The sequence below is a fragment of the Aptenodytes forsteri genome, unplaced genomic scaffold (assembly GCF_000699145.1).
Source record: "Aptenodytes forsteri isolate BGI_AS27 unplaced genomic scaffold, ASM69914v1 Scaffold49, whole genome shotgun sequence".
Classification (NCBI taxonomy): Eukaryota; Metazoa; Chordata; class Aves; order Sphenisciformes; family Spheniscidae; genus Aptenodytes; species Aptenodytes forsteri.
The window spans coordinates 461,207-472,017 of record NW_008795125.1 but is presented as its reverse complement, the minus strand read 5'-3'; the positions used below and the strand labels follow the sequence as shown (position 1 = coordinate 472,017).

General features: G+C 35.5%; 1 protein-coding gene across 1 annotated transcript in view; it reads left to right on the top strand.

The window, feature by feature from the left end:
- The window catches only part of CSMD3 (CUB and Sushi multiple domains 3), an 838,052-nt gene that overhangs the window by 666,245 nt on the left and 160,996 nt on the right, over positions 1 to 10,811 (top strand). Inside the window, exon 33 of the mRNA XM_009277245.2 lies at positions 10,350 to 10,400. Within this exon, the coding sequence (XP_009275520.1) occupies positions 10,350 to 10,400 (51 nt within the window). The remainder of the gene's footprint in view (positions 1 to 10,349; positions 10,401 to 10,811) is intronic.

Below are 10,811 nucleotides of genomic sequence, written 5' to 3'. Positions count from 1 at the left end.
GTATTATTTATTATTATTGCAAATAGTCTATAATATATATAACATAATATAATATACTTAGTATTTAAAATAAAATGTACTGTTTTGACTTTTTTCCCTCTACTGTTGTGCTGTTGCAGATCCAGAAAGGGTTTCACACGTATGCATAATGAGTCAGGCCAGTAGAGAGGGATGTGAGCCGCAGAAAGGGAGAAGCAGAAAGGAAAACTGAGTTTTGAAGCCTGGAGGAGTATGATAATTTATGTAACGTAAGCAACTTTGCTGATTGTAGGAGCAAGCAAGAAATGTGTTAATTAGGAGAGTTCATTCCTATTCCAGCTCCAGGAAAAGGCCTGAGTCTCACTTTTCTCCCATTTTATATGGTATTATGCCCATTTCTGGGGAAATATGCATGTATCTTTTTCTGTGTAATTTCAGTTGAATTCCTCATTCTGAGCTTCTAGTGTTTCTAACTGCACCATCTCCTGTCCCTAAATACATTCATATTGTCTTTTCATATTTCAGATGTTCATGTTTCAGATAAACAGTTTATTTTCTCAAACATGAGAAGATGTAATATTTCCCATCTCCTTCTTCCCTTCCTAGTTTGGAAAACAGTAACAAGAAAGAGGACAGGCCACCGTGTTTTCAGTCAACATTTTCTTTACAGAAGAAAAACAAAGGAAGAACAGCAGAGTACAGCTTATAGCTCAGGCCTAGATCTGTGCACTTGTGCTTTTTGTGTCTCTGAGACAGGTATTTTCTTCGCCTTCATGTGGGGGAGGAAAGCAGCACCTGAGAGCTTTAAGAACCAGAACTCCTTCTGCCCTTCCTTACCTGTCCCTTGTTTGCAGGGAGAATCCTTTAATCTTTCTTATTCTCCCTTATCTTCTGGATGTCCTGCCAGGAAACAGAGGACTCCACCTGAGAGAACAATAGCTGAGACTACCAATGGCACACTGGTAGCTCACGGTGAAAGGCAGATAGCTCAGTAAAGGCTTTTTCCACAGACTTAGAGATTAAGAACTAGGCAGTGGTGCATGTCACATACATTGTGAAGAACTAGTATAAATTCACATTAATTTGCCCTATCCAAGTACAGTTAGCTGGCACACCTATGTGTGGTTTGGAAAATCTCCATGTTGATTGTTGATATTAAATGTAACCTTATTCAAGTATGTTTAATTTGCTAATAACAGTAAACTTGTACTATACATATGATGATATTGAAATACAATTCCATTACATTTGAGGGCTTCTGTAGGTTTGTGTTGTATAATCATACTTTTATACATTGGGAAACTTGTGTAAAGGCAATCTACAGCTTCAGTAGCTCTAGAAAATGTGTATAATTATATATTCATGTGTATTATGTGTATATATATGCATTCCTTTTACCTTTTGACATCTTTAGCATCTTTTAATTTTCAGTTATTTCATGTTTTCTCTTATTTTTATATCTGATTATTTTTTGTAACATTATTATATTGACTCCATTCAGTTTCAGTTGCTCAGTCACTCTTGTTAATAATTATATGTTGAGTGTGTATAATTATATATTCATGTGTATTATGTGTATATATATGCATTCCTTTTACCTTTTGACATCTTTAGCATCTTTTAATTTTCAGTTATTTCATGTTTTCTCTTATTTTTATATCTGATTATTTTTTGTAACATTATTATATTGACTCCATTCAGTTTCAGTTGCTCAGTCACTCTTGTTAATAATTATATGTTGAGGATAAGCAATTCTCTGCCCTTACTCATGTCAGTAAGAATACCTCTTCTTGTTGTTTACACATAAAGCCATCACTAGCCTTATTCTGACGTCTGGTCTGCAGTGCACCCAAGAGGCTTATACTTTCAGAATTAATTTTTATTGCTTCCAAGTTCAGGAACACTAGACAGCTGTTTTATTCTGGTATTTGCTTTGAAATAGATTGAGATTTACCCAACAGGATACTACTAGTAGGGACTCTATTTTGTATTCACAAACAATTAATATTTTTCCTGTTATAGCATATGCTAAAAAGTGTCAACCATGACAGAGAAATCTAACAGATATCACTGAAGATTACTGCTACAGACACAGAGTAGACTGAATGTATTAACAGTAACTGGCAGACAACCAAACGTTTGGAAATGTAAGAGGAGAAACAAAAAAAAGACACCTCTGCTACTAGTTTCATTTAAAAACTAAATAATGATAGTAACACTGCTAAGTCAGAGATACTCAGTTATTGTTACGTCAAACTGAAGTCTTCCACTGAACAGTACAAGATCGGATCTTCCAATTTGTTTATGTGAGCTGGTCAAAATTTATTTAAGTTTCCTAACTAAAAGCAATATTCCTATATGCATGACTTCTGTAAGATCATCTCTTTAGGATGTCATCTTTCAGTCTTTCCCTTCAAAAGCCTTCTCAGTGATTACTGAACAATTTCTCTTTGAAGAGCCCAACATACATTCAAGTTATCTTGCAGTTTTACTGGACATTTTTCTCAGGCAGAAGGGGGTGAATATCAGTAAAAATATTGAGTCAGTCCATCATTATAGTGTATTGTTAGTTCATCCTAAATACAAAGGAAAACTTCATACATTTTTTCTTATCTGTTGCTTGTTATGAATATAAATACTTAAATCAAAGGAATTACTCACAGAAGAAGACTGTGTTCCAGCAGGAGGCAGATACAAGTTGTAACAGTAGGTAGTCTCTGACTTTTTTAACAATATAGTAAAAGTCATTTTTCTCCTTTCACCATAAGTTAAGAGAGTGATAGGTCATAATAAACCTTTCTACCTTTAGCATCTGTGAGTTTATTAACCATACTTTCTATCATTAAACTATTTTATGTAAAACTCAGCTTGTAGTACATGAATATTAAGCTATTTCATATGAATAAATAACAGACCTTAACTTTAAAATCCTCCTAGATGCAGATATTCTGCTGTTCATTCATGCACTTTATTTTTTTCAAGGCTACTCCATGGATAGTTCTAGGTGTCTTGAAGGTGATATCCAAAGAAAATGGTAGAAGAACTGAAAAATTTAAACGATGTCCTATTTCTCACAAAAAAAAAGGAAATCTCTTTCCTCCCTTCCTCTTCCTAAATAAAAAGATTTTCTGAAACTCCTGCAATGAAAGATAGTGATTGTCATCATACTAGTGTAGTCAGATTTAATGCAGTTATCTGATCTTGTGGAGAATTCCTTTTTTATGAGAATGGGCACACGAGTTTCTCCTATCCAATGATCATTTGATTGATTACCCTTATCTGATCATCTGTAAAACCTTGTTGAGTCTTTCTCATTGAAAGAGAATCTCACACAACAGTTTCCTGCTTTCTGCTTCCTGTAGTTATGCCTGAATCCTGCTTAGTTAAAGCATGGCTTTTCTCTGTTGTCGTTTATTATTTAGCTGACTGGCCACGATCCACCACTTAGCACAGTGAATGGGATCTCCAGACTTGGGAGTTAAGATGCATGAGGGTTTGCATTTCTTGTTTCTTAGTGCGTACTTGTTAGCTTTAATCACCATAGAGACCATTTCTCTAGTGAGAGATTTCTCTTTCCCTGTATGTTAACGAAGGTTGTAGCTTCTGAAAAATGTTGCTTTCTTTTTTTTCTTTTTTTCCTAAAAAAAAAAAAAAAAAAAGGCATTATAATTCCTTTATAAGACCTGATAGGAAAAACATCACAGCTAAATCATAAGCAAAGAGAGGATGTCATCAATGGAGCTGATGAAGAATCAGATTTTTTTTTTTTTCCACTGTGAAATAAAATTTCCATGCTGTTGTGAGCAAAACTCTCTTTTGGAAAGATTATTTGGTCTGATGACAGAAATTCTGTTTAAAATTATGAGAAGTTAGATTCTGCAGAGCAATTTCAAATTCTGAGGAAGTTATCTGGCTCTGTAATAAGACCTGTGTGTATACCACAACTGTTAGACACCTGAACACCTTAATTTTTCATTCACAATCAGAAGAAACCTATTTTAAACATAGTAGAAAAGATTTATCTAAAACACCATGCTCAAGCACAATTTAAAATTATCATTTGTAACAAATGGATTGCTTTATCTGGGTTTTGGTTTGTTGGGTTTTTTTTTCAGTTCTTCAAAACTGATTTGGTACAAGAGAAATGGTGATGTTACTGTAGAAAATAACAACCATGATATAGCCCATGTACATCTTTCACAGGGTGAAACAGATTTTTCTACTCCTGTTCTGCAATAGTTCCTGATTGGAAACATATAGGTATATTAAGAATTGCAGAGGTAATTTGGGCCCTATTTTAATTAATAGGATTGATTTGCCTTTTCCTTTGTCAGTGACAAAGACCTATCATTGTAAGTGCTGATTCAGTCTTGAAACAGACTTCTTAAGCTTCATCAGGAGATCTTACATGAAATGCGCATTTTAGTTTATGTAATAACAATGCTTAAGCCATGCTAGTCCCTTTGGTAATATTTTAAAGGCAAATGAATTACATCAGTAATGGACTTGATTTTACACTGGAGCTTACTGAGTTCAATAAATCATTAGGCACACAAAATATCACACTGATGTGAATGGGAAACCTAGGGTGAGGAAAGACAGTTCATCTTATTCCACTGATATCCATATAAGTTATTCAGAGTGTTTCTTTATCTCTGATACCTGGCATAAGCATATATTTTACCTAGGTAGATATAACTTGATCAGTACAGTGTTAATGGCAATTATATGCTATCTGTAAAGGTTTGACTTCTGAGTTAGGTTTAATTCTTTACTGGGACAGAAGTGACAGCAATTCAGGGATCTGTTTGGAAGAATCTGATTGTACATGGTCCTGGAGAAATGAGAAGTCCAGGACATCCAGTTGATTTTCAGGGATCACCTCCTCCAAGCTCAAGAACGGTCCATCCCGATGATCAGGAAATCAAGAGATAGCTACTTGATAGCAAAGCTGGCAAGAGGCCTGCATGGGTGAACAAGGAGTTACTGATAAAACTTTAACATAAAAAAGAAGTGTACAAGAGGTGGAAGCAGGGTCAGATGTCGTGGGAGGAATACAGACACTGTCCAAGCATACAAAGATGGGGTTAGGAAAGCCAAAGCCCATCTAGAGTTGAATCTGGAAAGGGACATGAAAGGCTTCTACAGATATATCGGCAACAAAAGGAAGAGTGGGGAAGATGTGGGTCCATTCTTGAATGGGGTGGGGTCCCTGGTGAAAAAGAATGCAGAGAAGACTGAATTACTAAATGCCACCTTTGCTCCAGTCTTTACTGGTAAACCAGCCTTGAGCAATCCCAGACCGCTGAGATCAGTACAAAAGTCTAGAGCAAGGATGACTCAGAGGAGAATCAGGTGAGGGATCACTTAAACAAACTGGACATGCACAAACCCATGGGACCTGATGGGGTGCATCCATGAGTGGTGAGGGAGGTCAGTTACCTTTGAAAGGTCATGACGGTTGAGGGAGGCTCCCAAGGGCTAGAAGAAGACAAATGTCACTCCTATCTTCAAGAAGGGCAAAGAGAAGGATCGAGGGAACTATAGGCCAGTTGGCCTCCACTCTATACATGGGAAGGTGATAGAGCAAATAGTCATGATCACCTTCTCCAAACATATTAAGAACAGGAAGATGATTGAAAGTAGTCACCATGGATTTACAAATGGGAAATCAGTTCTGACAGACCTGATAGCCTTCTACAATGAGATGACTGGCTTGGTGGTTGAGTGGAGAGCACTGAACGTTGCTTATTTTGACTTTAACAAGCCTTTCAAGACAGTCTCCCATGACATCCTCATTGACAAATTGATGAAGTACCAAGTAGATAAGCAGACGGTGAGGTGGATTGAAAACTGGCTGAACTGCAAAGCTCAAAGGGTTGTGGTCAGCAGCATGAAGGATAGCTGGCAGTCAGTCAGTAATGGTATGCCCCAGGGATCAATACTGCAGCCACTACTGTTTAATATCTTCATAAATTACCTATATGATGGGACAGAGTGCACTCTCAGCAGTGTTGCAGATGATACAAAACTGGATGAGTGTCTGATACACCATGCATTGTGCTGTCATTCAGAGGGACCTCAAAGGCTCAGAAAAATGGGGAGCTTGCAGAAAAGGACCTGGGGGTCCTGGTGGACACCAAGTTGAACATGAGCCAGCAATGTGCCCTTGTGGCAAAGAATGCCACCAGCCTCCTGGGACACATTCAGCAAAGTGTTAGCAACAGCTTGAGGGATGTGATCTTTCTCCTCTATTCAGCACTGGTGAGATGCATTTGGGGTGGTGTATCCAGTGCTGGTCTCCCCAGTACAAGAGAGACATGGGCATACTGGAGCGAGTCCAGCGAAGGGTGACACAGATGATTAAGGGGCTGGAGCATCAGACATATAAGGAGAGGCTGAGAGAGCTGGGACTGTTCAGCCTGGAGAAGAGAAAGCGCAGGGGGATTTCATCAATGTGTATAAATACCTAGGAAGTAAAGAAGGCAGAGCCAGAATTCTCAGTGGTGCCCAGTAACAGAATAAGGTGCAATGGGTACAAACTGAAACACAGGAAATTCCCTTTAAACAAAATAGAAAAACTATTACTGTAAGGGAGATTGGATGCTGGAACAGGTTGCTCAGAGAGGTTGTGGAGTCTCCATCCCTGGAGATATTCAAAACCTGACTGGACATGGGCCTCAGCAGTCTGCTCTAAATGACCCTTCTCTGAGCAAGAGGACTGGACTAGATGATCTCTGGAGGCTTCTAGTCTCAGTTATTCTCTGATTTTGTGATAGGAATTATACTGAGAATATTGTTTATTAATCTAATACTATTTAAATTATACCAGTATTTTTTCTTATTTTTTAATCAGGCCAATTAAAAGACAGAAGTAAACTCTATATGTGTTTATTTCTCACTTTAAAAATGAAACTGAAAGTTTGTTGATGAAATTTTTAACCAGTCAACTATTGTGTGCCAATTCCATCTGTTGTTAGATGTTTTCCAAACCCATTAAAAGTATCCAGATATTATAGTGATGAAGGCCATAGTAACATCTAGATATTTAGAGGTATGGAAACTTCTCTTGTCTAGCTCTTGCCTGGTTAAAAGGGAGCTTGCTTGTGCTGATGTATTTTGAATTAATGGATTCCCTGAATTTCCTAAATTAATGACAGTATTAATACTAAGGTTTGCCTGGAATTTTGATGAAAAAAAAATCATACAAATGGAAATGTATAAAAAGCATAGAAATGTATTTTGCTTATTTTTGAGGAAATATGTAAGTTAATGTCATAACTGTGAAAATTGCAAGAGAGCAGCTTCTTTGGATACCCTAGCATTGTTAATCTTGTAAAATAAAAGACACCAAAATATCTGAGCAAAGTGTTAAACCACAAAATACAGAGAAAAAGATATTTTATTTTTAAATAGCATTACTACAAATCAGTGAAGGTGAAGATTAACATAAATTCAGGAATAATATGCAGCCCAACTTTAGACATTGTTTGGACAGGTGAGTTTCAGTCTTTCATGATAGTTGACAGAGGATAGCAAATAATTGAGAGTAATTCTTTAGAGAATACTTATTAATCCATCATTTTAAAAAATACATCACCCCCTAAATTCTTCAGTTAAAGAGATTTGATCTTTATTTGGACTGGGTAATTATTTTTAATGAGTTTCCCAAGGACAGATTATACTGGATACTCAGATTTATATTTTATCAATTTTTGTTAATTTTGAAGCAGATATTTTTGGTATTATCTTCAAATTATGTTTGTTTTGGTTTGTTTTTAAGCAAATTGACAATGACCCCCAGAAAAGCCTGGAGAAAAGGAGGCTGAGGGGAGACCTCATCACTCTCTACAACTACCTGAAAGTAACTAGCGATAGGACGACAGGAAATGGCCTCAAGTTGCGCCAGGGGAGGTTTAGATTGGACGTGAAGAAAAATGTCTTTACTGAAAGAGTGGTTAAACATTGGAAGAGGCTGCCCAGGGAAGTGGTTGAGTCCCCATCCCTGGAGGTATTTCAAAGGCGTGTAGATGAGGCGCTTAGGGACATGGTTTATTGGGCCTGGTGGTGTTGGGTTGATGGTTGGACTCGATGATCTTAGAGGTCTCTTCCAACCTTAATGATTCTATGATTCTATGATTCTAAAACACAGGAATAATGTTCCTTTTCTAATAATTACAATTTCCCTTCTTGTGACATAATCTCAGCTGGTCAGGTATCAGTCACTGATGTATTACAATATTTCACAGCTGATTTAATAAAAAATAAGTATCCTGGCACAGAAAGAGGAAGGAAGAGGACCTATATTCTATCTCCACTACTGGCTGCATCATACTCGTGCCTGACTTGAGTAAGCAGCTTGATTCACTTAAACATCCATTGATCATAAAACTGTGGACTCAAAAACCCTTACTTGAGCTTGGTGCTGTTTCATATTAACCACTTCCTGCCAGTAGGTCCTATTTGTCTGTGCTTTGTGATGTCTCAGCCATACTAATCACCTTAAATCTCTTCATAATATATTTGATTTCAAGCCAATGATAACTTTTCATTACCTTCTCAGATTTTACCTGTATTTTATTAAGAAATACACAACTGATAGTGAAAAAACAGTTACCACAAATGATATGTGGACTTTTCTCTTTCCAAAATGACCAATTTTAAGTCACATATTTGTTCACTTTCTTCAGTGTTATAGTCTTAGACAGGAAGGTGCTTAAGACAAACCTGGAAGCAACAACAATCTTGAAATACTTCTGAAATGTAGAAACAGACCTTTGAAATTGGCTGATTATATGGTATAATTGCTGTGTAAATATTTTATAATAACCGATTGAAACACAAATATAGCTTATCAATTCTATTTTTACAGTTTTCCCAGGATACAGCTCTTGATAATAGTTATGTGTGCTTGTTAAGTTATGCCTCAGAACTTGCCTGAATTTTCTATACATAGTTTGCAACTTAATTCTAAATGAGAAATAGCAGTGGAAGTCACAAGGAACTTTACTTGGCCCAATGGCAAAATGAAATTCACTGAGTATGAAAATATAATATGATAAAAGTACAAATGTGACAGAAACAATTAGCTGTGTTAAGTTTGTTAGTTATCTTCAGCAACACCAAAGAGAACACTTGGATGCAGATAAATATTATTTTAAAAATCAGCAGAGCTAGTAATTACGCAGTGGAAGTCACAAGGAACTTTACTTGGCCCAATGGCAAAATGAAATTCACTGAGTATGAAAATATAATATGATAAAAGTACAAATGTGACAGAAACAATTAGCTGTGTTAAGTTTGTTAGTTATCTTCAGCAACACCAAAGAGAACACTTGGATGCAGATAAATATTATTTTAAAAATCAGCAGAGCTAGTAATTACATTGATGCTTAATTTCTGGAGATTGAAAGAAAAATGATGGAGATAATTTAGCATCTCAGTTATGGTTCCTCCTAATAATGGACAAAAATCTTCAAAAATTTTAAAAATATATTTTTAAAATTACTTTTGTTTGACCTTATAAACATATTTAGCATCTCAGTTATGGTTCCTCCTAAAAATGGACAAAAATCTTCAAAAATTTTAAAAATATATTTTTAAAATTACTTTTGTTTGACCATTTTATAAACATAACATTCAAGTTTTCCCTTCCAACAGAGGTTTTCTTTTAAAAAATTGATTTTTCTTCTTGAAAAGAGGGTATGATAAGATCCTGAGTTGGCAAGTTGGAACTGCCTTTTTTTAAATTAGTCAAAAAAAAAAAGGAAAAAGTCAACAATTTTAAGAGTTCACATTTTTAATATACTGTTTTTAAAGCTCTACGGGTGTATAAATTGGAAGAATTGTAGGTGCCTAGCTTCATCCTTTATAACAAAATACACTAGGTAAAGATATTATAGAACATATGGCAAAGAAATATACTCTAGTAGCAACACATTGGAATATTTATCCCAAAATATCTAACCCGGATAATGAACCAGAACTAGTTCTGTTTCTCTTTATAGGTGTTCCAGTACCTACAAATATCTAACTACTTCCACCTTTTCTCCTTCATACTCCTTAAGCCATTTTCCTCTCTATTGCTAGTAATGGTGATAAAATTAGGATGTTAATGTTTTGTAGGTACTAGGGCCAGAATTAATCCAAACAATTATTTTTTTCCTTTCACTGTTTACTTATATTGAAAGTGCAAACACCTGTGATGTGAATGTGCTGCACAGACCTTTGAACTTAAGTGCAAAAATTACATTCTTCAGTTGAGGAGTTCTACTAGCATGACTTTAAAAAATAATCATTTTTGTGATTCAGTATATATAGTCTGAAAAGTGTTTGTTGCTTTGAATCAGTTGCTCATTTATTTCACAAAGGTAAAGATGCACTGAATGTTAATGTTCTTAAGAAAAATGAAACATTCCAAGGTAAGTAAATCTTACAGAGGCTTACCAACAAAATTAATTGATAAAACACAATATATAACAATATGCCTAGAATTATAAAGGAGGATATTGCAACGAAAATTTAGGTGTGTGTTGGGTGGGGGAGAGCAGAGAATTTGAAAGTATATTCAACAGCAGAACAATGGTTTTGTTCCCTCATTACTAGAATCTTTTCACAAGTATATGTATGCCTTGTGTACCTTCATTGCCTCTTTATATACATAGAATTAAATTTTTGTCCATTTACTGCTGTAATGGTATGAAAAAAAATTAAACACCAGGACAGCTAATTAAGTGATCAGAAAAAGCAATCAATAAATATAATTTTTTATTTAAATATTTTTAAAACACTATATTAATGTATATTTTGTTCTCTTCTTTTTTTTTTTTCTT